The 27,016-nt window shown below is 42.8% G+C and overlaps 1 protein-coding gene across 2 annotated transcripts in view; it reads left to right on the top strand.

Moving 5' to 3' along the window:
• The window catches only part of CDC7 (cell division cycle 7), a 90,565-nt gene that overhangs the window by 50,255 nt on the left and 13,294 nt on the right, over positions 1-27,016 (top strand). For both annotated transcript variants that reach the window (XM_077452934.1, XM_077452933.1), the window contains 4 exons: positions 767-992; positions 2,444-2,539; positions 18,815-18,990; positions 19,270-19,352. In XM_077452934.1, the coding sequence (XP_077309060.1) occupies positions 767-992; positions 2,444-2,539; positions 18,815-18,990; positions 19,270-19,352 (581 nt within the window). The remainder of the gene's footprint in view (positions 1-766; positions 993-2,443; positions 2,540-18,814; positions 18,991-19,269; positions 19,353-27,016) is intronic.

Genomic DNA, 27,016 nt, shown 5'->3' with positions numbered 1-27,016 from the left:
AGGGCATAACAACCCAATGGCTAAGAGAGGAGCTGTGTCGGTCGGTGAATTAGAGAAAAGGATTTTACGGGGAGTACAAAAAAAATCTTTTTTTTTTTATTTTTTAACATTTTTTATTGGATGTGTTTTATAGCAGAAATTTAAAAAAATATATTTTTTCAAAATTCTTTTTTTTTTTTTTTTTTTTTTTAATATAATGCAAAAATGAACCACCACATAGGTGATCAAATGCCAACAAAGTATTCAGGTTTCAGCGGTGCACGCCCATGCAATTGCCAGCTATAGTAATGCATGCATGTGTGTGTGTGTGTATTGTATGTGCGTGTATTTTATACATACATCCATAGCCAAGTATTGCCAGGAAAGGGGTTTGGGCGTACAATAAGGTGAATTATTCTGTGTATCCTGGCATTCTTCCTATTTCAATATTGGCATGTGTAAAGAAGCGTCTGACTAGTTTGGAGTTGGAATGTGCCCTGACAGTTCATAATTAAGGTTTGGTCCAGACTTTGACTGCTCCAAGTATGTGGACTGTCCAGGCAAAACGGCATTCTTCTGCGCTCAGCTTGTTTTTGTAACTACATAAGGTTTTGGATCAATCTATAGAATTTTTGCAACAGTATTCACTTTAAAGTCTACGCACACTTATGGAAAAAAATGGAGGGCTTTAACAATCCCATACACTATCCAAAACTGAAAAGTTTTGACTTTTTAAAAATTTGCCACTTCACCCTTCAGTGTTTTTTTTTTTGTTTGTTTTTTGCAGGTACGCCCTGGTAGATTTTGGCTTGGCCCAAGGAACGCCGGATACACAAATAGAACTTCTCAAAGTCCTTCACTCCAAAAAACAGGGGAGTTGTATACAAAGTAAACCTCACACAATTTCAGGAAATATACCAGTACCTAGAGAAGTAGTTCTACCAACCTCAACAAAACAGTCTGTTAAAAGACATTGGTCACTTTCACAGATAAATCCAGGAAACAGTGCAAAGGTTTTAAGTCTTTTTCTTCTCTACTAATGTTGAAAAACCAAAGCATGGCTGCCATCCTTTAACGAGTATTACTATAACCAATTGCAATATAAAGGGGTGCACATGAGTGGTGTTTCCGTGCCATGTTGCTGGCTGTGTGTATATTGTTCTGATCACTCAAAGCTGATGAGTATAGTCAGATCCAGGAAACTAATCGGTTTTAATCCATTATTTGGTCCTTCCTGTCCAATTTCATTGCAGTAATTTAAAGTTGAAAACAACTGGATAAGTTAGAATTCTGGTTGTTTTCATTAACAATTACTAATAGTTTTGTCCCAAGTTTGTTTTTGTTTTTTGTTTATTTTTTTTGTTTTTTACTCTAGCAAGCAAACTTTTCAACGCACCAACTGACTTTTATAGTGCATGACTTTCAAATTAAACTTTCATCATAAAAACTATCAAATCGATGTTTGCATAAAGTTAGATTGAATCAAGTGAGGGTTTCCAATGGAATAGGTAAACTTATTACAATCAGATGAAAACAGTCAATGGTATGAAAAATGAATGGTGTATATCCAGTGTGGGTCTTCGTCCAACTGTACTGTAGGATGGTGGCTGACCTAATAGGGATTTACAAAGTCTGAGCAGTATCCATTTCAAGCACATTGACATGCTAAAAGATGAACAAGTAAATGAAAAGGTTTGTTATAAAACCACTAAATGCTGTTGTGTAGAACTCTTCCAGCTTATATGAGAAATCTATGAATGCAATGCAGCACAGACATGTCACTGGTGTGCACTTAAAGTGGAACTCCATCCAAACGTATATCCAAACGTATATCCAAACATATATACTTCCCCCAGCCCCCCCCCCCCCCCTTTTTATTTTTTCAAAGTGGGAGAGAGCACAGTTGACAAAAGCAGAGCACAAGTGCTACAGGGCTAAGAAAATTAACCAATTAATCATTCCCTACGCCTCCTGTGATGGCAAACTTTGGCACCCCAGATGTTTTGGAACTACACTTCCTCTGATGCTCATGTACCCTGTAGTGTAGTTGAGCATCATGGGAAATGTAGTTCCAAAACATCTGGGGTGCCACGGTTCTCCATCACTGCTTAAGGATGGGGGGGATGGTTTAGACATAATTTAACCCTTTTTTTTTAGTATTGAAAAAATGTTGAGTTCCACTTTAACAGTGTGATCAGCAATTTTGTTGGATATTGGATTTTTATTTTTTTTCCACGCTGCAGTTGGTCTGCTTTACCTCAAGTACTGTGTGTTCCAATGGGTGTTGTGATGCTTATTATGTTTATTGCTCTGTCTAGACTGTTCTTTCTGCATATGTTTGTATGCCTGAAATCATGCATGCAGCTGTTCTCACTTTATTTCACTACCTAAATATGCAGTAATTTGCTGTTGTAAATGACAGATATATAATCCTTATTGTGCGCCATTTGGTTGCCTTTTCTAGGAAGGATTACTTGGCGGATCTACACAGAGGTCTGTGTTTGGAGAGAAGAATTTTAATGTTTACAGTACTGTCCCCCCTGAAGTCACAGTTGCAAAAGTAAGAAACACACAAAAATAAGATAATATGCACTGAAATAAATAATTAACTTAGAAGCTGTCTGTATAATATTTTTTTCTTCTACAATCATTCTCAGTGATGGTGAAGATTACTAATACATTTTCCTCTTTATCCTCAAAGTAGCAGCTTTGTGCCATATTGTTACTAGTTTCTAGAACACATTGTTAATCAGTTGGTAGAGAGAGAGTTCAGAATTACCAGGTGAAAAGTGGTAAAAACAAGCCTTAAAACGAATGCAGCTACTACATCAAGCCATGTGGTTGGGATATTTTCAGAGCCTGGACAGGAGAAGTATGGTCTAAAAAGCTTTTCTTAAAAGCTTTTTTAAGAAAAAATACCTGTGATTTACTATTATTGTGCTGTGATTGGCCCACAGCTATCACGTGGTACAGGGTGTTGTAATTGGCCAAGGTACCATGGGATAGTTGTGGGCCAAGAACAGCATCACTATAATATGTGTAACATTATTTCGGAACAGCTGTGTTGACTTTGTGATCGCTTAACAATCATTTGATCCTCCAGACACAGCAGTTGCAGAAGTAGAGCACTGCCTGCCCCTTGGCTGCGTGACTTGCGTGTAAGTGATCCAGCCTGCCTGTGATACCCATCTACAGTAAATGTACTGTGGTTGAGTGACAACCAGTTAAAATTTTTTATTGGTGTTCAAGGATGCTTCAGAAAATCGTCTAGAGGTTGTTTTAAAGCCCCCTTTGCTGTCATTGGGGCAGCCTTATGATCTGCTGTAGGAATGTGTCGAAGCCTCAATGTTTGGTTTGGTTGTTGAGATATAGAGTCGGGCAGATACTTGGAGAATTTTGTCTGTGCAGTTTCTCTGTGGATGCCTTTTTAAAGTGTTCCTAAACCAGGACCCTTCATTCACTATATCTGGTCTCTCACAGAGCATGGAAATGCAATTATTTTTAGTAAATATTAACTGCTAAATACCTTTTCTCATCAGCAGTTTGTCTTGTGACTTCTGTCAGTGTCTGGCTGAGCACTGCTTAAAGCTTGTAGAAGGATTTTTCATTTTCCTCCTGACTGTCCTATGAGACTGCATGACCCCGACCCTCTGTCTGGACAGTGCTGATTGGCCCTGTGCCACCCAAATACAAAAGACTTTCTAGCAATGCACACCATACTGAGCATGTGCAGAGTGCCTTCAAGGCTCTGTACTAACGGGAGATGGATTGGGGGCTGTGGAGGGAAGGCTTTTTTTTTTTTTTTTGGCTAGAGAAAAGAAGGTATGTTACTGTTTGGGCCTCCCTTCCCAGTTGAATTGTGGAATAGAAATTATATTGATCGCCCTCCTGATTTGGTCTGGGCCTTGTCTGCCTGGGATGAATCCCACTTGGCCTTTGTTTATATATTTAGTTATGAAGGAAGCAAATCTAGCTATAATTTTGGTTAATATTAATAAGGTCGCAGTTAATAAGTGAGATCGGACAGTAATTTCCTACTTCTTCCGGGTTTTTATTCATTTTGGGGATCACCGCAATGAATGTGGAGTTGAATGCGGGACAAGTGGCTCTCCTTGGGTCTTAGCATTGAAGAATTTGGCTAACTGTGGAGATGATATTCGCAAGAGAGTTATAGTAGGGGTTGGACAATCCGTCTGGGCCCAGGGCAGAGACACTTTTTAGTCCCTTGATGGTGTCGAGAACCTCCTCTTCCTTGAAGGGAGCTTCTAATGCTTCCTTATGATCCTGGGATATGCGTGGGATGGCTAATTTGATGGCCTCAGTGTTTTGGCAGGGATGCTGTGTATAGTTTTGTGTAAAAGGTTTGAAAAGCATGTAATATTTTCTCCGGATTGGACGTTAGGCCTAATCTGGGAATTCTGATTTGGGGCATTGTGTGCAGTTGTAGTCTGGGAGATAGTTTGGTAGGTAGCATGGAGCCAATTCTATCCTTTTTGTATATAATAATTATTTTTACTCCATCGTATGCTTTTTTTCAGCTTGTGCTATGAGGACTAAGTTAAGTTCCAGTTAGATTTTTATCTATTTGTGGAATGTTACCTTTCGAGGGTTTTTTTTTTTTGTGTTGAGATCTTAATGCTGCGTACTCCCTTTCCAGTCTTTCAATGTCAGCGGTTCTTTCCCTTTTTATTTGGGTGGACATTTGAATGATTTCTCCCCTAATAAAAGCCTTATGTGCCTTGAGGTGTCTCTTGTTGTGTTTAGTTTGAAGTATTCTGATAGTGACTTTTCTAGCATGGTAACTCTGATTTGGCTCCGTTAGGAGGGATTTATTCAGTCTCTAGGGTTTTAATCCTGATTTTGGGATTGAGACACGTATGGACATGCAAACTAGCGTGTGGTCTGAGATAATCGTGTCTGATTCGGGATTGGGACACTGCAGGAATCGAATGAGTATGTAATAGAATGTGGTAGATTTTGGAGAATGTATTGTGTGGGGCCGAATAGTGTGTGTAGTCTCTTGTAGCTGGGTTTAGTTCTCTCCAAACGTCTGTCAGTCCCTGCGCATGAATCAGTTTGGCTATTCTGTGGCTGGCTTTGAGAGGGCATGTAAACTGTTGGCCTAGGGGCTTTGATCTGTCTAGCCCAGGGGTGCCCAACCTTTTTAAGAGCGAGGGCCACTTAAGCAACTTGGTAACCAGTTGCGGGTCACAATTAGCGGAGCGGGCGGATGACAGGTCATGGCTACACTATAGGCCCTCCGATCCACCCAGATGGAAGAGGGCGAACTCTCCTTTTTTTTTTTTATCAGATTTTTTAGGACCGGATTTGAGGCAGGCGGGAGTAAATGGACAAAAGTCTGTTTACATCTACTGCTCTGTAGAGGTGAATTGAGGGTCCGATTGGGTAGGGCAGATCGCATGAAAAGGGCCTAAACTGCTTTCACACTGATGATTACCCACACCGCGGGTGCAGGGTAGTGCTATGGGTTAACTGAACTTTGCCATAGACTCTGCCTGTGGCAAAAGCCGGCGCTGTACAGGAAGCATCGGCTTATGGTCTCTGCTCTGCAGCCGTTTTCTTCCTCTACCACCAGCTTAATTCACAACACCGATGCTGTGGTACGACAGGTCGGCAACCTGCGATCTGGGCTTGCTAACCCGGCACTCCAGAGCAGAGGGTCGCGGGCACATGTGGCCCCTGGGCCACTGGTTGGCCACCCCTGGTCTAGCCCTTGATCAAAAGCGATGTTCAAGTCGCCTCCGAAAATGACTGTTCCTTCTAAAATGGGGTTGAGGATTTGAAAAAGGCGGGCAAAAAATCTTGCTTTCCCTTTGTTTGGAGCATAATAATACACTAGGGAATATATTTGTCCCTCCATCATGCCTTTGACTAGTATGAACCTACCCTCCGTGTCTCTCTAGGCCGAGGCCCAGTTAAATTTGCAGGGTTTTGAGAAGAGGATGGCCACCCCTTCCCCCGCCCCCCCCCCCCCCCCCCCCCGCATTTGCGAGGTAGAAATTAGGGTATTGGCCGTGGAAGAATTTAGGACTGTACCGAACCAGGAAGTGTCTCCTGCAGCATAACAATATCAAGTTTGAGGGATTTATAGAAATTTAAGATTTTCTTGCTTTTCAGGGTGGAGTTCAGGCCTTGTACGTTGAGGGGCAAACCTCCATATATTTGGTGTGGTACTAGCCATGGGAGCAGAGGGGAGGACTGCGGATACATTTACCATCACTTACCATTGAGAGTCTTCTTCCATGTTTGGGTGTTCCTATGGGAATCTCCTTGGGCCTGGTAGAGTGTTGCTTGTTCAGAGTCCTAAGTACATGGGCATCTGCTGAAGATATGATTGTTAGTAGAGTCATGATAGACAGCAGGGGGGGGAATATCTGGGGAGAGAGCTAAAGGTCTTCTCCCTAGAAAAGTAATAGAGCCCGGGGGGGGGGGAGAAACCCCGGGATCTAATATGTCCAAAAAAATATTGGAAAATATCTGAGCTTATCTTCTCGGATGTCCTAGCCCCTGGAAGCTGGGAGGGTTTCAGGGGATAGGCACATGTGTACTACCCCAGACCAAGGGGCTCATAGAAAAGGAAGTGAGTACATAATAGGTCGGCACTAGGGTAAACCTAGTGCCGACTAGATTTTTCCCTAGTTAAAAGTGTTTTACTAGGGTAAAACATTTCAGCCTGAGAACCTGAAGACGGGGGTAAAATTTCTCGAACCGAACTTGGTAATGAACAATTAAACCTGACATTTGTCCCACAATGGGGACTTATGGACACACTAGGTGACCAGAACATTCAAAAAGGAGAGTCCTCAGTACATTTGAGAAATACCAGGTCTCTTGAACCAAAGGGTGAAACAAGGGAGAGGAGAGGGAGTGGGGCTAAGGGTGGGTGGGGGAGGTGGGACATTGGTATATGGGGAGCTGTATATGCTACTGCTCAGATTGCAGTATGTTATGGGAGCTCCGGTTTCACAGTTTGAGTGTCTTGGCGTCAGAGTTTGAATCTGGAGAGGATTTGAGAACCGATATGATGGGGACCTATTTAGGGAGGAGGGGGAGGCGGCAGAGGGAGGGAAAAGCAAAAAGACTTTTAGTAGGGGTAATTTAGAACCCCCCACAGTGCACTTATGTGCAAACAACTGCAATGTGGGAGCAGGCTCAAAGTTTTGTTGTTTCAGGAGGCCATCCTACGGGGGTCAGTAAACCTGATAAACATTACGGCGAGTGGATGTGACCAGGATCAGTTTAGATGACCTTCATGTAGGGCCGCTGTCTCCTGATCTTCTCGACTGTGACTTTGACCATAGAGGGATCGAAGGGCTGACAGGTGGTGGTCTTTTAGTAGAACTTGTGAGGGCAGCGTGTCCTTTCCAGGGCTCTGTCCAGTTCCAGACGCTGTGGGTTGATGTTTGGTAGTAGATTTTTAATCAGGTCTTGGGTTGCTGCAGCTACATCCCTCACTGTCTCTGGTAGTCCCCTGATCCTGAAATTGTATCGCCTGGACCTGTTTTCGAGGTTGTCAATGCGTGATAAGGCGGTTTCTAGTTGATCCTGTAGATTTTGGATCATGTCAGTATTCTGGTTAGATACTGCAGCAGTAAGTGCCAGTTTTTCTATTGCATTCATTCTGTAGCCTATGTTTTGCAGGTCAGATTTGATGTCTCCTGTTATTTTAGCAGCCAGTGTGGCTAATCTCCTTTCCAGGAATATAGAAAGTTTGTCAAAAAGATCTGCTGTGGATAAGCCATGCTCTTAGGGATGCAGGCCTGCTGTGGGAAAGCCAGAGTATGCTGGCCTGTTAGGCTCTGTGGGGGAGAGGGCCTGTTCTGCCATGGTGTGGCCTATGAGAGATTCTGTAGAGGTAGGTGAGGGGGTATTCACTTGCAGAAAGTTCCCAGGCATGAGAGGGGTATATGTCAGAGTGGCTGGGGTGAGGACTTGCCTGTGTTCTAGGGCTCCGTCAACGCTGAAAGCATGAGGCTGCTTGCATGCCATCTTGGTACACCCGTTGTGGGAGGACGCCTCAAATTGTGGCCCCAGATCGTGGCGTGTGACCGACATGTTCATCCGCGGGGGGGTCACCGGAGCTTCAGGCAGCGGATTGCCTCTATGTCCGCTCTCCTAGGCTGAGCAGAGCCGCGCTGGGAGCTCCGTTGGTCTGGCGGGGTGTAGAGGATCAGGCACTGGTGGCCATCTTGGATCCCTCGCTCAAGTGCGTTCCGCAGTTCCTCCTTTTTAAATTTCAAGTTTCAAACATTGATGTGCTTGTTTGATTAAATCTTTAGGGCCATTTCACACTAGCTATCCTCTTGTTGGCAAGTAATTACCAGCAAAAGGGTGGTCATGAAAGTATGCACCTGGCTTTTATGCTGGTGTTCCCTCACTGACCAAAAGGGTGCTGAATCTCTCTTGGTATTGAGAGAGCAGTGATAGAGCACTTTAAAGTAGTTAATCATTCTCCCTCCTCTCATCATTACTATCACTTGAGAATCGCCACAAGCAATAACTTGAAGACAGGACAAAGAGAAATTGGTCCTGCGCTGGTGAAGGCGTTGTTGTGAAGTTGTAGTACTATTTTAAACAATAAGACTGGAGAAAATGATCGTGCGTGTCCCGCTGCCTAGACTGACCAGGGGTGGTCTGGAGAAAACTGTAGGAGAAATGGGTGGAAGGCACGTGATCAACCACTTGTATCAAACTCGTATAGTTTATTCATGTATAGTGGAATACATCGAATATACATCGAATATATAATGTATAAAATGTTTAAAAAAAATATATATATATATATATATATATATATATATATATATATCACACACACTACGTGACATAGGAAATAGGTTACAAAATAAGCACTGAAAAGTTTAAAAATAGGACAGGTTTGCAAGGGCAAGTAATTAAAACTTGGCTGACGTGTTTTTCGAGGAAAAAGCTCTTCATCAGAGCTTTAAGGATATGAACAAAGTCTGTGTGAACCGGTAGATCAAACGTACAACAACATGGGAAGGGGCTAGCTAGTTGAGAGGTATATCATATGATGAATGAATGACTTTTTAGCTCTGTGCCAGTCCACATTGCAGTGCTCTATGGAGAAGAAATGAGAAATATTTTTTATTATTTTGGGTCTATCGGATGTACCAGTCTTCAAAGCTGTATGAAAATATTGCAGCCTGTGCTCAAGGTTGGAAATAAGAGAGCTGAGGTATCTATGGGGGTGAGAGATGAACGTCATCTCTCACCAGAGTCCTATCACGTACCAACAGGAGTCTTTGTCAAAACACATGAGACATCACCGCTGTGCGGTTTTGCCATGATTATCTTGCCAAACCGCAGTGCGTGAGGCTTGCTGCCCCAAAAGAAGTTCCTTATTTAGGCGGCAAGCTTTACTCGTTGCAGAATGCTGCGATCCCTGCTTGATGATCGTGGCAAAACTGCGCCACGTTTTTAGGTGTAGCTGCAAATGAATGGCAGCCAAACGTTTTTATGCAAATGCAATGTGACTTGAGATCATGGGCAGAAATCTGCATGCAATCTCAAAACGCATGCTCGGCTGCCGTTTCTTTTCAGCGGCACCTAAAGCACAGTGCAGATCCCAAATTGCCAAATGTGAATGGAGCCTAAAAGTTGAGAAAAAGTATGGAAATGTGACTTAAGGCTTGATGATGTAAGCCATTAGATTTCCACTTTGCTTGCAATTACTGTTTCTACTGTAAATGGAGGCGGAAATGTCTTGTACAAATCTAAATTGTGATTGTAGTGATGGCCACCCAGAGGGAACCTGCCTGTGTGCTCAGTGGGCGCACAGGCAGTGTGCATGCTAACAGAGCTCTCGACATGTCTGTTCCAAGCCCCGGAGGGCAGGTGAAGTCATTCTGGTAGGCAGGACTTATGAGGTGGGCGTACGGCAAGTGGTTCCGGCCATTGGAACGCAGGTGGAATAGGGAGGTCATTGGCTGGTGCGTCCTTCTGGCCCTTAAACAGTAAGGAGAAGGAGAGGACGCCTGAAGGATACTTTTTAAAGAGATGGAATGGCAGCGGCAGCAGCTGCTGTGCACTCTGCTTTTGGAGGTATTGCCACAGCGGTTGGGATGGATACATGCACCCAGTGCACCAGCCAGAACCAGGTAAGAGGTACAGAGGTGCCTCTAATCTTACTCACTGAGTGTTTGCTTTGTTGTGTGTTCCTTCCACAGAAGCCTGTGCTATCTGCTAGAGGTTTAATGTTCTTTTAGCATTACAGCAGAATGGGGTAGATCTGTGTTACAGGAAAGGGGCGTTTCCTGGCTCTTGCTCTTGCGCTCTCTCGCTTCAACCTTCTGCCACCCACTTCAAAAAGGTGAGAGTGAATCGAGGGAAGCTAAAAGTATCCCTCCTAAGCTGAACTCGGAGGAGGTGAGGACCTCCCATTACAAATGGTCCTGGGAAGAGGTGAACGATCTCCTAAAGGCAATTTATACCACCCTTGATATATTCAAGCAGAGGCTAACAGTTTAGCATTTCCGCCAACTAGCACTGACTTTCTGGGTTCGTATCCCAAACATAATACTTCATGTAGAGAAGTTCTGCTCTTCCTATGTTGTTAAACATAACTCCTGACTGGGGGGGGCTAGAGGATTGATGCTGCCTTCTCACAGGTCTTAAGACGCACAGACCGGGCATGTGAGGACACGGGTATGCTCAAAAGATGCCAAGGACAAGAGGGCAGACTCCTTGCTAAAGAAAGCTCGGACTAGTCCCTGTCCAACTTAAAACCAGCGATGGTTTTTACAGTGGTTGCTAGGAACCTTAAATGCTGGGTTAAGCAGGGTTGTTACATCAAAGTATATACTAGAGTTTTTTCCTACGCTGTTAAAAGCTGTAAACTACATGGCGAACGTCTCAGCAGAATCCACCAGGATGTCATCGATCATTGGCTCTTATAAAACTAAGCCTGGAAGGCGTGGTCTGGAGACATGGCGTTGAAGGTGAATTGTGTGGAATTCTCTACAGGAGACTCGCTGTTTGGTTCAGTTCTGGAAACCATCCTAGTCAGGACAGCAGATAAGACCTTTCCGACTAAGAAAGAGAAAGCGTACTGAGACAGGTTTTTCTCCTTTTTCAGTTTCCAAAGGAAAAAGACCAAAAACAGGGGAGACCGGGGTACCTCAAGAGGGGAAGGGGTAGAGGGGGGTGTGCTCTTCAGCCCTCCAGAACAATTAGTAATAATGGCCACTTTACAGTAGTGGCTTCTGACCACAGTGGGAGGAGGCAATTTAAAAAAAATTCCAGACTTCCCCCAAACAGATTTTATATAACCAGTCTCCCAAAGCATCAAAAGAGAGCCCTGGCCATGGTTCTTCTTATTTAAAAAAAACAAAAAACTGATTCAACAGGGGTCAAGAGGGAGCAGGAGGTGGAAGGCTTCTATTCCCACATCTTTCTAGCCAAAAACCTTCAGGAAAATTTTGGCTGATCCTGAATTTGAAGATCCTAAACTGATCCATCAGGTACAAAAGCTTTTGGGTGGATCTTTTCTCTAAGAAATCTGCTCATTCCAGTTGTTTTGTAGTGTCAATCGACCTGTGAGACACGTATCTACACATCCCAATTGCAAGCTCGTCTCAAGAGTTTCAGCTGCTGGTAGTCAATCTGGGAAACAAAATGGGGCAGATCGGGGCTCTACCCTCCTAGGTATTTTCTCCTCACCCAGAGTTTTACCAGAGAATGGCGTAAGCCTTAAAACCCCTAAGAGAGGGGCCCCCATAGTACCATATTTGGATGATCTGCTACTATTTGCAGAGTTCAAAAATTCAGTTGGCAAACAATCTACAGATGACTCGGCACCTAAACAATTTGGAATGGCACAGCAAGTAAGATTCCTGGGTCATGAGGGACTCTACACAGATTCTTATATAAAATAGGGAAAGCTAGTGCGCTCAACCTAAGATAACTTACAGAGAGGAAGTAGTGTATCTAGGAAGCAGCCAGCATAAAAAAGTGTTCTCTGCACCAAAATTAGATAAATGAAAATGCGGCGCTACCAAAAAAGTGCTAAATAAAAATGAGTGTATGGTAATCTCAAAATAAATGTGGATCAAAATGTTATTCACTAAATATAAATATATATATATATATATATATATATATATATATAAAATCCCACCTGTGCCATAACTCCAGAAGTGGTTGCACCAGGAGTCCAATATATTGATTGTTACAAAATATTGATTGTTACAAGAACTGACAGCACAGTGGCTTAGAGGTTGGCATTTCCACCTACAAACACTGAGGTTCTAGGTTTGCAGCCCACACATGCCACTTCATGTAGAGAAATTCTGTTCTTTCTATGTTTTTAAACATAACTCCGGACACGGGCTTCCCTAAATTATAAAAGAAAGCTGCTTCAATGGGAGAGAACGAAGGGCGATTCAACCAAGTATTTTGTTCTTCATGCGGCCCTTAGAAAATCAGCATGTTCAGGTTCTGTCAGACATGCCAGCAGTTTTATACCTGACAAAACAGGGCAAGTTGACTGATGGTGCTGACACCTCAGATCCTATCCTGCGCAAAATAAAAATCTAGCTTCGCTGTCAGCAGTGCACTTGAAGTGCACACAAAATGTCCTAGTGGACCTTCTAAGCAGAAACAGGATAAATGAGTCCGAATGGTCATTGAATCAGGAAATCTTTTGGATGATCTCCGAGAAGTGGGGCCTTTCTCACTCAAGTAGATTTATTTGCGGACCAGAGAGACACCTGCCTTCTTTGTGCTCTACAGAGTGCGTCAGGTTATGGAGTTAACCACTTTAACAACCGCCCTATAGCCGAATGACGGCTACAGGGCGGTTTCTTAACTCTGGGAGGCCGTCATATGACGTCCTCCCAGAATTCCGCTCTCGTGCGCCCCCTGGGGCGCGCACTCAAGAGCATCCGTGACCGCCGGGTCCACAGGACCCGGCGCATCACGGTAAACGGCCGCTCATATCGGCCGTTTACCACGTGATCGCTCCGTCAAATGACGGAGTGATCACTTGTAAACAAACCGGCGTCATGTTATGACGCCGGTTCCTCCCACCCCCTCTCTGTACCGATCGGAACAGCGGAGGGGGAAGAGATCGGTGTCAGCAGCGATGTGGGCTGCATCTGCAGTGACCACATCGCTGCTCACCGAAAATTAACCCCTCAATTCCCTGCCAATACTCTGCATTACCCTGCAACGCTCTGCAATTCTCTGCAACACCCGCCAATACCCTGCAACACTCTGCAATACTCTGCAACACCCGCCAATATCCTGCAATACTCTGCAACGCCATACTCTGAGATACCCAGCCATAGTCGGTGATACCCTGCAATACCCAGCCATAGACACACCCCCGCCGCCCTCCGTTGCTTCTACCGACTCGCCAATATGATCAAATCCAGAATCTTTTTTTTTTTTTTTTTTTTTCAGGCTTCCCAGCTTAGAGGTGAGATGCGGGGTCTTATTGACCCCACATCTCACTGTAAAGAGGACCTGTCATGCCATATTCCTATTACAAGGGATGTTTACATTCCTTGTAATAGGAATAAAAGTGAACAAAAAATTTATTTTTGGGGGAAAAAATGTCAAACTAAAATAAATACATAAAGTAAAATGAACAATAAAATATATATATATTTTTTTTTAAAGCGCCCCTGTCCCCATGTGCTCGCATGCAGAAGCGAACGCATACGTAAGTCCCGCCCACATATGAAAACGGTGTTCAAACCACACATGTGAGGTATCGCTGCGAACGTTAGAGCGAGAGCAATAATTCTAGCCCTAGACCTCCTCTGTAACTCAAAACATATAACCAGTAAAAAAAAAATTAAATCAACGCCTATGGGGATTTTTAAGTAGCGACGTTTGGCGCCATTCCACGAGCCTGTGCAATTTTGAAGAGTGACATGTTGGGTATCTATTTACTCGTGTAACTTCATCTTTCACATTATGCAAAAATTGGGCTAACTTTACTGTTTTTTTTTTTTTTTTTTTTTTTTTTTTTTTTGCATAAAAAAAAAAAATTTCGAAAAATTGCTGCGCAAATACCGTGCGAGATAAAAAGTTGCAACGACCACCATTGTATTCTCCAGGGTGTTTGCTAAAAAAACATATATAATGTTTTGGGATTCTATGTAATTTTCTAGCAAATAAATGATGATTTTTACATGTAGGAGAGAAATGTCAGAATTGTCCTGGGTGCTCCAGAACGCCTGATGGCGCTCCCTGCATGTTGGGCCTCTGTATGTGGCCATACTGTGTAAAAGTCTCACACATGTGGTATCGCCGTACTCGGGAGTAATAGCAGAATGTTTTTTGGGGTTTAATTTGTGGTATTCATATGCTGTGTGAGAAATAAACTGATAATATGACAATTTTGTGAAAGAAAAAAAAAAGAAGAAAAAATCTTGATTTTGCAAAGAATTGTGGGAAAAAATGACAACTTCAAAAAACTCATCATGCCTCTTACTAAATACCTTGGAATGTCTTCTTTCCAAAAAGGGGTCATTTGGGGGGTATTTGTACTTTTCTGGCATGTTAGGGTCTCAAGAATTGAAATAGGCCATCAGTACTTCAGGTGTGATCAATTTTCAGATATTGGCACCATAGCTTGTGGACTCTATAACTTTCACAAAGACCAAATAATATCCACCAATTTGTACTTATTTTTACCAAAGATATGTAGTAGTATAAATTTTGACCAAAATTTATGAAGAAAAAATTACTAATCTACTAAATTTTATAACAGAAACAAAGAAAAATTCATTTTTTACAGAATTTTCTGTATTTTTTCTTTTATAGCACAAAAAATAAAAAACCCAGCGGTGATTAAATACCACCAAAAGAAAGCTCCATTTGTGTGAAAAAAAGGACAAAAATTTCATGTAGGTCCAGTGTTGCATGACTGAGTAATTGTCATTCAAAATGTGAGAGCACCGAAAGCTGAAAATTGGTCTGGTTATTAAGGGTGTTTAAGTGCCCAGTGGTCAAATGGTTAAATGACTTGGCTCACAAATGGGACCCCACAGATCTGATTTTAAACAGTCCTTTTGGCAAAAAGACCTTGGTATTCGGCTATCAGCGAAGCTCCCTGGAGATTGCCAGTCAGAAGGGATTTTGAGTCAAGGGTCCATCATTCATCCGGACCCGGCCTCAACCCGATGGCCTGTTTTCTGTGGCGGACTTCCTAAGACGCAGAGGCCTGTCTCAAAAGCTTTTCAACACCCTTTTATTAAGCAGAAAAAACGTAACCAGGACAATTGACGTTGATTTCAATCGTTTAATTTCTGTTCAGAATTTCTCCATGAGGGAATGGGGAAGGGATTAGCAGGTGGCAGCGCTGTCTGTGTTTCTAGAGAAAACCTTATCTAGAGCCATTTGATTATTTTTTATTTATTTATTTTTTTGGTTTTAAGAGCGATGGCTAGGAGTATACCTGTGTCGGTCAAAATATTCCCAAAGTGGGATTTATCTTTACTTCAAGGGCTCACGAAAGCCCCCCCCCCCCCCCTTTTTTTTTTTTTTTTTTTTTTTTAACCTTTGCAAGATATCTCCAGAGTTGCGCAGGTTGAAAACAATCCTCCTGGTAGCAGTAACTTCAGCCTGCATAATTAGCGAATTGCATGCCCAATCTGATGATGAGCCTTTCCTGAGATGTTTTCTAGACAGAATAATCTCAGGGACAGATCTGAGTTTTCTTCCAAAATTCTACAGCTTTACACCGTATGCAAAAAATTATACTGCCCACATTCTGTCTAGCTCCCTACAGCCCAGCAGAGGAGGCCTTTCACATTCTAGACGTCTGAAGACATGTTTTTAAAATATCTTGATGTAAAAAAATGCCTTGGTCCTACCGTCCTGTTTCATCCTGGCAACAGGAGCAGACAAAGGGGAGAAGGCTTACAGAAGTACTTTGGGAAGAGGGCTAAAAGCAGGCCACCAAAGCTTACCTGCCATCTATAAGGCACTACAGGTTAGAGCTGCTGTCTGCCTTGGATCAATTTGGCAGGAAGGTCTTATAAGCTGTGGGCCCACCCTGAAGTACTCGATTATCTCTAAGGTGCTGTCCTGAAAGGCGAGGGAAGAAAACATTAGCTACTTGCCGGTAACGGTATTTCTATGAGCCTTTTAGGACAGAAGCTACTTCCCTCCCTTGCTTATTATATGCATTTATATAGTATCTCTGGTGGTGGTTGTTTTCTATGCTTATATCTTCCAGCATGTCAGAGGAATTCTCGGACAACTATTGGCATGGTGGAAACAGCTGCATTTAAAGGGTGTTGTCATGGCAGTGGTTCCTGTGAAGGGTGGAGCTACGCTCTCTCCAGGGTGCTGTCCTGAAAGGCTCATAGAAATACCGTTACGGGGGTGTCCCTTCCGATCGATCCCCTACACTGTTTGTTGGGTCTCCCTATCCCAGGCCTACCCAAAAAAACAACCGGCTGATCTCGTATATTCTATTAGCTGCTAAGAGGCTCATACCGTTATGCTGGTTGTCTGGCGCAACCCCCGGCCTAGATTTCTCCCATCGGTGTCCGAAATACGGAGAATGGAGTACCTGACGGCTTCGGTGTACGACTTGGTTTCCCAGTTTGATTAAGTCTGGGAGCCCTGGGATCGATCGGAATTTGGTTCCCCCCTACCTGTACACCCTTAACAGATGCATTTGCCAGTGGTAGTTTATCCTTTCCCCTCCCATTAACTTTCTTGATGTACTAGCCCAGCGACTCTCTCCCCTTCCCCTGAGATTTACCATGATGTTATGGCTGTTTTGTTTTGTCTATCTCTGGCCTCCGGCCTATTCTTGCACTGAATTGCGTTTTTCATAAACTGTATGTTATTTACTTTAACTGTAGCATTTTTGCAGTTCACTTTTGTGTCTGCATCTATGGACATTACTATCTGACTTCTGTAGTTAAAGAGGAGCTGCACCTAAAAAAAAAATATTAAAAGCCAGCAGCTACTAATATTGCAGCTGCTGACTTTTAATAAAATCACACTTACCTGTCCCAGGTTCCAGCGATGTCGGCGGCAGATGACGAGCGATCGCTCGTCTCGCTGCTGCCACCGCCGCCATCCTCTGTCAGGGAATCGGGAAGTGAATCATGACGGCTTCACTGCCCGGTTCCCTACTGCGCATGCGCGAGTCGCGCTGCGCGTCTCTTATGGTCCCCCGCTGTGTCTCTGGGAACTGTGTGTTTCCCAGAACACAACGGGGGGGGGCGGAGCGTCTGCGGGGGTCTGCGGCGGTCTGGCCGGAAGTGGGTGCAGTTACCTGGATTATCCAGGTAACTGCACCCCCCTCCCCCCTGAAAGGTGCCGATTGTGGCACCGGAGGGATAAGATTAGCGGAACTTCCCCTTTAGGGTGAAGAACCGCTTTAACGCTTACGTTTTAATCTGTTTGTCTCTGATTACTGATCATTTCATTGCTTGATTATTTTGTACTTGTTTTGAAATTTAATAAAAATGCAATTATAAAAAAAAAAAAAACGTTGCTGGTAAGTAACTAAGATGTGTGTTTTTTTTTTTTTTTTTTTTAATATACATACAGATATCTATATAGATATATCTATATAGATATCTCTATCTATCTATCTATCTATCTATCTATCTATCTATCTAGCTATCCTAGAACACCTCTCTAACATTTATAGAGCAAGTTTGGTTGAATGAAACTACTACTAGCTAGAGGAAAGAATCAAATCAAGACAATATAGATGAATAATATAAATGAGAGAAATGTGTTTAGAAATTACAGGCACACTTGTTATCGAGGTGGATGTTGACACCTGGAAACTTTCAGTATTTACTGTATAGACTTTTAAAGTGGAATTAAAGCGGAGGTCCACCCTAAAATGGACCTCCGCTCATCGGAATCCCCCCCCCCCCCTCCGGCGCCACAATCGGCACCTTTCAGGGGGGAGGGGGGTGCAGTTACCTGGATAATCCAGGTAACTGCACCCACTTCCGGGCTAGCTCTCTGCGGAAAGGGGCGTACGTTACGCCCCTTTCCGCAAGCGCCCGCCCCCTTCAGCAAGTGCCCCGCTGCCTGCTGGGAAACACACAGCTCCCAGAGGCAGCGGGGACCGTCCGGATTGCGCCGCGCGGCTCGCGCATGCGCAGTAGGGAACCGGGAAATGAAGCCGAAAGGCTCCATTTCCTGATTCCCATACCCAAGATGGCGGCGGCACGAGCGAGCGATCGGCTTCGGGTGCCGACATCGCGGGCGCGCTGGACAGGTAAGTGTCACTATTTAAAAGTCAGCAGCTGCAGTATTTGTAGCTGCTGGCTTTTAAAAAAAAAAAAAAAAAAAAAAACTCGGAGTCCCGGTGGACTCCCGCTTTAAGCCTCCACATTAAAATATGGCCTGGGAGCTTTATGCCAGAATAACATATTGCAGCGGATTTGCCTGCCAAGCCTTGACCTCCATTGCTGGGATGTCAGCAATCTTTGCTGCCTGGGGCACTTCCATCTTTTCCCGGTCTTCCTTCCAGTTTTAAATTCTTCAGCTATTAAATTGGTAAAGCTGTGTTTCTGCCATTCCTGGGCCATGTGTAAGGGAGGCACAGAGCAGTGCTGTAAATGTATGCTGAGCATGTGCAGCTCTGTGTACAAAAATGCTGGCAGGTTGAAGAGACCAACAGGGTCTCGTCTGTCAAATATCAGCCTCCTTTTTGTTTTTGTTTTTGTTGTGTGTTTTTTTTTTTTTTCTTCAGTTCAATTCTGCTTCAAGTAGTTGTATGCAAATTTTTCTAGAACAACATTTCTATACAAGGCATAATTGGATTAAGTTTTATACCACAACTGCACTTTTACAGAGCCTAACTCAGCCCAAGACATCAGATGTTGCAGCCAAAAAATTGGCAGCTAGGAAGACTGTGCCTGCAAAAAATACAAGTACGGGGGTGGTCAGGAAGACTGCCAGCACTTGCCCAGTGAGCCTGACCTGTTACTGTTACGCAAGAGATCAAGTCTGCAGTATTTGCCTTGCAAGGTAATGTATTTTGATGTTATAAAACCACGCAGAACTTTGTGTAGCAAAATTATTAGCTGTCTTCTGGTACACAGCTGGCTCAGCTTAAGAATATGCTTGGATTGGTAGCAACAGTATGTATGTGCACAAATCTGCTCTGCGATCCATGTTATGTTTTGTCATTTTCATTTAGACTTCACAAACTGTCTTGGCTTTTTTTGCAATCTTAATATTTGCTAGTGTGGAGACTTCATCTATTTATATATATATATATATATATTTTTTTTTTTTTTTTTAAAGAACCAGACAAGTTGCTCCTAGAGCTGGTACTCCTGGGTTTCGTGCTCCAGAGGTGTTGACAAAGTGTCCTAATCAAACTACTGGTAAATATTCTGTTTTCGTATTTTACTTGGGTAAAAGAACCACCAACTTCATTGGCATTCTTCATTTGTATGAAGAAGCCTTTCCATTTAATAAATCTTTTATCTGCTTAGGTAATTGGGAGGGGGGGGGGGGGGGGTGAGAAACTCTCCTCCTGAAGTGTAGGATTAAAGTGGGAAGCCTAGTTTTAAAAATCATATTATAGGTTTGAGCATGATGAACAAACGACTCCCCTGTGTTGAGGTAAATGATGGTTGCTTGTTAGTCCACCTAAAAGTAATATAACTTAAGCTTATAAGCTAGGATAGCCCCTAGATTTTTGAATGATTCTTGCCCCTAGAGTCTTCGATAATTAAAAAGCCAGGTGTCTCTGCTATAGTTAATATTGCATGCGTTTCATCAGGTTCTGTTGCTTTATAATATACAATCAAAAACCATTCCACCAGGGAGAGTGGGATCCCCTCATAATGTGCACAGCAGGTGTATGGACCCAGCATACTGATCCCCCAGAGATTAATAAAAGTTAGGCGAGGGAGGGAGATAATTGTATATATGAGATATCATCTATATTTTTATTTATGTATTTTTTTTTTTTTTTAAATACAATTGTGCTCATTTTTATATACCCTGGCAGAATTTGGTTTCTTGGCCATTTTCATATGAATAACACACAAACATTTTTCACTCGTGGTTAGTGTTTGGCTGAAGCCATTTATTAATCAACTGCGTTTTACTCTTTAAATCCTAATGATGACAAACTACCCAAATGACCCTGATCAAAAGTTTACCTGCCCTGGTAATTTTGACCTGATAACATTGACACAAAGGAGTTTGAATGGCTATTAAAGGTGAATATCCTCACCGGTGATCTGTTTACTTTACTTGTAATTTAGTGTGTGTGTGTATATAAAAGATCAATGAGTTTCTGGACTCCTGACAGACCCTTGCATCTTTCATCCCGTGCTGCACTGATGTTTCTGGATTCTGAGTCATGGGGAAAGCAAAAGAATTGTCAAAGGATCTGCAGGAATAGGTAGTTGAAGTGTATAAAACAGGAAAGGGATATGAAAAGATATCCAAGGAATTGAGAACGCCAATCGGCAGTGTTCAAACGTTAAGTGGAAAATTAGGGGTTCTGTTGAAACCAAACCATGGTCGGGTAGACCAACTAGAATTTCAGCCACAACTGCCAGGAAAATGGTTCAAGATGCAAAGAAAAAGCCACAAATGACTTCAGGTGAAATATAGGACTCTGAAAATATGGTCTGACTGTTTCAAGATGCACAATAAGGAGGTACTTGAAGAAAGATGGGTTGCACGGTCAAGTCCCAGAAGAAAGCCATTACTATGCAAATGCCACAAAGTATCCCGCTTACAATACGCCAAGCAGCACAGAAAAAGCCTCAAACCACTTGGCACAGTCATTTGGAGTGATGAGACCAAAATTTAGCTTTTTGGCCACAACCATAAATGCTTAATTTGGAGAGGAGTCAACAAGGCCTGTGATGAAAGGTACACTATTCCTACTGTGAAACACTGAGATTGATTGCTGATGTTTTGGGGATGTGTGAGCTACAAAGGCACAGGAAATTTGGCCAAAATTGATGGCAAGATGAATGCAGTATGTTATCAAAAAATACGGGAGGAACGTTTGCATTCATCAGCCAGAAAGCTGTGCATGGGTCATATTTGGACATTCCAACATGACAATGATTCAAAAGACAAGGCTAAGTCGGCCTGTCATTGGCTACAGCAGAATAAAGTGAAGGTTCTGGAGTGGCCACCTGTCTCCTGACCTCAATATCTTTGAGCCATTCTGGGGAGATTTCAAACGTGCAGTTCATGCAAGACAGCCCAAGAATTTACAGGAACTGGAGGGTTTTTGCCAAGAGGAATGGGCAGCTTTACCATGTGAGAAGATGAAGAGCCACATCCACAAATACCACAAAAGACTTCAAGATGTCATTGATGTTGAAGGGGGCAATACACGGTATTAAAAACTGGGCTATGCAAACTTTAGATTGGGGTAATTTTGAGTAGTTTTCTATTGCCATTATGATTTAAAGAGTAAACAGTTGATAATGGCTTCAGCCAAACACTAACTATGAGTGAATAGTTTGTGTGTTTGTTCATATTCTCTGAAAAATGGCCAAGAAATCAAAAATTCTGCCAGGGTATGTATAGTTATGCAATAATAAAAAACAGTACAACACAAAGTAGCAAATGCAACACCTTCGAATACAAACCAAATAAGAAAATGGTTCAGCGCAAAGTAACGTTCGTGCACTATATATTCCAATAATGGGCAGACAAACGGGGGTGGGGGGGGGGGGGGTCAGAGAATGAGGCCACCACGTGATGAACGAGATCGTCCAATAAAAAAAATCAGAGTGACACATCCTTGCACCTTCAATATAGGGTACACTTACCGGATCTGATGGACCACTGAAAACTCAAATGGTCAAATAAGCTTAAGCTTAATCTCACACGTCTGGTGGAAAATGGATCCAGCAGCATCAGTCCATGGATGAGGACAGGATGTGATCAGATGAGACTTCCAACGGCATGGAACCATGACATCCAATAAACCCCTCAGTGTTCTGATATATTGATGCACTTTAATATTCACAGGGTCAAAGGATAGCTGAGACAGTCCAGAAGGCAGATTGTTTAACAGACACTCCAGCAGCTAAAAGATCCCCAATGTGAAAGAAAGTGATCTAAGTGTAGCTGATCATATTTATTTACTAAAATCAGTTAAAATTCATTGGCTCAATAAAATATGAAAAAGTCACTGAACAATCAGAGTGAATGTAAATCGAAAATCCAGAGTTGGAGCGAAATGCCAAAGCACAGCTACAAGGTGCCACTGTGGTATAAACTCGGTAAGATGGCGGGTGACGTCCACAGCAAAGCACCCCCCCCCCCCCAACGCATGTTACGTCAAAAGCGGACTTCGTCAGTGGTGGGTGGAGCTACAGCGTCACCTGGGATCCATTAATAGCGGCCCAGTCATGGAGAGCTGATAAACAGTCGTCCACGGCCGGAACCGGAAAGACGGCTCCATCTTCGCTTGAGATCATCAGACTTCTCCCATGGGGACACATACCGGCTGCATGCACAGCATAAATATATCCAAACAGTGTTAAAATTTTGCATATATAAAATTATATACAGATAACTGTCATTTAATATGCTCTTAGTTTGATATTAATAATCACTACCCACTCCTAATATAAGACTGTATACAGTACAAGGGAGCAAATGGTATTATAACAAAATGTCCTTACATCTGCAGTCTACTGTAAAACATCAATACATATGCAATATGTGATAAAATCTATAACATGATAAAACCTATTTGTCGGAAATAAAACAATTTAAATCCAAGTCCATGTTGAGTCTTATGGCTCCAGAAGGATTCAAGGATTCACGCTGACTGAGTGAACGGATAAAATTACCCCCCCGTGCTTTTTAACCCTTTTTAATACCCCAGAATTTCAAGCACCGGGGATCTCTGTTATGAAAGTTTCTGAAGTGTTTAAGACACATGTGACCAAAGGCCCTTTTTTAATGTTGCCATGCTCAGCTATGCGGACACTAAGGGGCCTAGAAGTTCGACCTATATATTGCAGCCCACAATCACATTCAAGCACGTACACAACCAATTAAAAATCTCATCACTTGTAATACTATGGGAGTTAAGTCCTACCCATGGTGGGGGTAGTAAACTCATTTTGTCTTTTAATATTAAATGTGCACTGTTTACACAGGGGACATTTCCCACATGCATAAAACCCAGTGAGGAAAGCAAATATTTTCTTTAATAGCTGGAGGATCTATCACACTTGGAACTAAAACATCTCTAAAGGTAGGGGCTTTTTTTATAAATAAATCGGATGCAAAGGTAGCACGGAACCCAATACCTGATCTTACCTAAGAATATCTCAATGTTCCATGATAATTTTTTCAAAACGGTGGCTCTATCCAATTTTCCATGTGCGCTGCCGGCAGCGGTCGGGAACCCCGTGAGTCCGATCGCGGATCCCACGGACTCTATCGCTGCAGAAATACCCACAATAGTCTCATGGGGAGGAAGAATGGGGAGATGCCTATGTAAACAGTTCTGCCTAGCAACAAGTGACACTGATCTCTGCTCCCTGTGATTGGAGCAGAGGTCAGTGATCTGTAAAACACAGCCACACCCTCAGTTAGAAACATGCCCCTAGGACACACCTAGCCCCTTCATTGCCCCTAGTGTTAACCCCTTCACTGCCAGTGACATTTTTACAGTAATCAATAACAGTAATCAATGCAATTTTAATCGCACTGATCGCTGTATTAATGCCAATGGTCCCAAAAATGTGTCAAAATTGTCTGACGTACCCGCCATGATGTTGCAGTCATGATAAAAATCGCGGATCACAGCCATTACTAGTAAAGAAAATAAGTAATAAAAATGCCATAAAACTATCCTCTATTTTGTAGACACTAATAACTTTTGCACAAACCAATCAATATACACTTATTGCGATTTTTATTTTATTTATTTTTTGCTAAAAATATGTGTAAGAATACATATCGGCCTAAACTGAGGGAGAAAATTTTATATATTTATATATATATATATATATATATATATATATATATATATATATATATATATATATATATATATATATATATATATATATATATATATTACTGCAACTAACGATTAATTTGTCTGTCGACTAATCTATCGATTATTTTTTCGATTAGTCAACGACTATCCGATTTATTTTTTTAATTAATCTAGTGGGGTTTTTTTGATTAGCTAATTAATCCTTTGGATAACCTTGAGAGTATTGTACTGCATTGGCTGGCAGAGTATTGCATTGCAGAGGCTGGCAGAGTATCGGCAGGGTATGGAGGGATGGCTGCTTCCATCCGACCTCTCCCCTCCACTGCACAGATCCGTACAGAGAGGGGAGAGAGAAACCGGCGTCATGTCATGACGCCGGTTTGTTTACAAGTGATCGCTCCATCGGAGCGATCACATTGTAAACGCCTGGGTGTAGAAAGATGGCCGCTGCTTCGGAGCTAGGCCGAAGCCGCGGCCTCTCCTAAGGCTGAGATCGCGGCATGTGCGCTCGGATCACGGATCGGTGCCGATCCGTTGCACCCCTAGGGACGGCGGCACGGAGGGGGATGGTGGCACAGAGGGGGATAAGAGAGGGGGGCGGTGGCACGGAGGGCAGCGGTAGATACTAAGCACTGCCCCCACTGTGACGCATCTATGCCCTGCACGCACGTCGACGTATTTTCTTAGTGTGTGTGTGTGTGTATATATATATATATATATATATATATGTGTGTGTGTGTGTGTGTGTGTGTGTGTGTGTAAAATATATATATATATATATATATAATAGGTATATTAGTAAAAATTTTGCTATTTTTTATTTATTTTTTTGCACAAAAAATAACCGCTTAAGTGATCAACTACCACCAAAAGAAAGCTCTATTTGTGGGGGGAAATCCTCAGCGGATTTTGATTGTATCGGTTCCGGTTTTTCTGCTGCATCTGGTCGAGGAGCTAGTTCCCCTTAAGGCATACAGAACTTTCCTGACTGTCTTGTTTTATCATTTTAAAGTAGTGATCTTGCATTGGGGAAAAAAATCTGTAAGCTCCCACTCCTTTTTTTTTGGAAGGGGTTAATAAAGGTAGTATTCCCCTCATTTAAGGCCACCTATCTGAGTAGAGGCTGTTGCAGAATTGAGGTCAGGCGCAGCTGGGTTCCCACGTCTACCACAAATGCTTAACATCCCATAGTGGCTCTAATGTCTGCAGTTGGTTAGGGGTGTTTTAGTTTTTTTATCTGTTTCCCAAGGCTCTCATTGAGGCATAGGGGTTAATAATAAGTGAGGCTCTTGACATTTGTAATCCTTGTGTTTTTTAATCCATGCGATGGGTGGGTGATCCTATTTGTTTTTCCTTGATGATGGTTCTTTCTACACAGGCCTAGTGGTTTGCATATCCTGTTTATCTCTACAGCTGCATGGAGGGGAGCGGGTGGTGGTGTTACCAGTATTTGAGTTAGGAATTTGTTGTGTATCATTTTATTTCTACCTTCATTTGATACACTTGTGGCATACAAGGTACAATGTGTGTAATTTGTGTGTAATTTGTATTGCTGCAATTTGTAAAAAATAAAATAAAAAAAGAGCCGGGTATAAAGAAAACCTAAGCAATGCGTGCAACCGTGTGCTGCCAGCACATCTAAACAGTAACGCATCTTTCTAATACAAGCGGTATTTAGGGTGTGTCACAAAATTCTTGTCAGTACAAGGTTGAAGGGGTGTTTTAAATTTTCATTTTTTTTTTTAAATGACAAACATGCCTATACTTGCCTGCTCTGTGCAATAGTTTTGTACAAAGCAACCCCGCTCCTCTTCCTATGGGGTGCCCTGCCAGCGCACCCGGTGGCCCCTCCTCTTCATCGGGTGCCCCCACGGAAAGCTGATTTCTCTGGGGGCACCTATGCAGGCTCGCTCCCGAGTCCCGCTGCTGCGTCCATTGACACGGTGGGATTCGGGCATATGCATTAAGGTGAAAAAGCCCCCCCATCTTCTTACAGCCTCTCCCCTCCATCCTCTTTTAGTCTCTCCCCCTCCCTCATCCTCTTTTAGCCTTCTCCCCTACCTCATCCTCTTTCAGTCTTCTCCCCTCCCTCCCTCCAGTCTCCCCCTTTTCCCTGGATCTTTCGGGATGGAGAGAAAAGGGAGCCAGTAAATCTGTCATTTACTGGCTTTCTTTTTCCGATGTGATCACTGCCTGTCTATTCATGGTAACTTGTGTTTACGATCCTTCAGTTTATGAATGGAGAGGAGCTTCTGTCTCCTGTTCATTTTCAGTGCAGCTTAGGCTCAAGCCTGTCTCAAATGCGAGATTTCGGGGGTCTGTCTATCTCACCAAAGAACCCCCTACCCCCAACAGGGCTGAGAAAAGAAAACCTTTTAATATTTCAAAGTTAAATTGTAAAAAAAAAAAAAAAAAAACACTGACACTTCCACTCCACCTCATCCCCAAAAAAGCATTAAAAAAACGTACAAAAAAAAAACATTCATTTTAAAATTAACTTATCACATGACATTAAAGCGGTTTTATAGTTACATTTTTAACTTTGACCTACAGGTAAGCCTACAATGCTTACCTGTAGGTAAAAAAAATCTCCTAAATCTGTACGGTTTAGGAGATATTCCCCTAGCAATGAGCCGCTGACTTCAGCGACGCATGCACACCAGGGATTCTCAGCTGAAAGTCCGGCAGACGCCAGACCCTGCCGGGAAGAAAACTCCTGCGCGGGACATCGCGGCTCCAGCCGCTCACAGCGCCAGAGCCACGATACCCGAAAGACACAGCGAGGGAACATGTCACCTGCCTCGGCGTGGACCGAGTGAGATGCCGGCACCTTGTTCTAAGGTAAGCATTTTCAAAATGAGCTAGTATGCGGTGCATACAAGCTCATTATGCCTTTTCCCTTACAGGTGTGTTAAAAAAAAATAAAAAAAAGTCAGCGGGGTTACTCCCGCGTTAAGACAGAGTACAGATACCGATTATTTTTTATTTTTTTTGTGCTATTTGTGCAACCCTAGTTATCACAGATCCCTTGACTATGTAGTC

Source organism: Lithobates pipiens, unplaced genomic scaffold (assembly GCF_037356315.1).
Source record: "Lithobates pipiens isolate NorthernLeopardFrog02 unplaced genomic scaffold, aLitPip1_a1.2 Scaffold_23, whole genome shotgun sequence".
Taxonomy (NCBI): domain Eukaryota; kingdom Metazoa; phylum Chordata; class Amphibia; order Anura; family Ranidae; genus Lithobates; species Lithobates pipiens.
The sequence above is the reverse complement of the archived record's forward strand: the minus strand, read 5'-3'. Positions and strand labels throughout refer to the sequence as shown.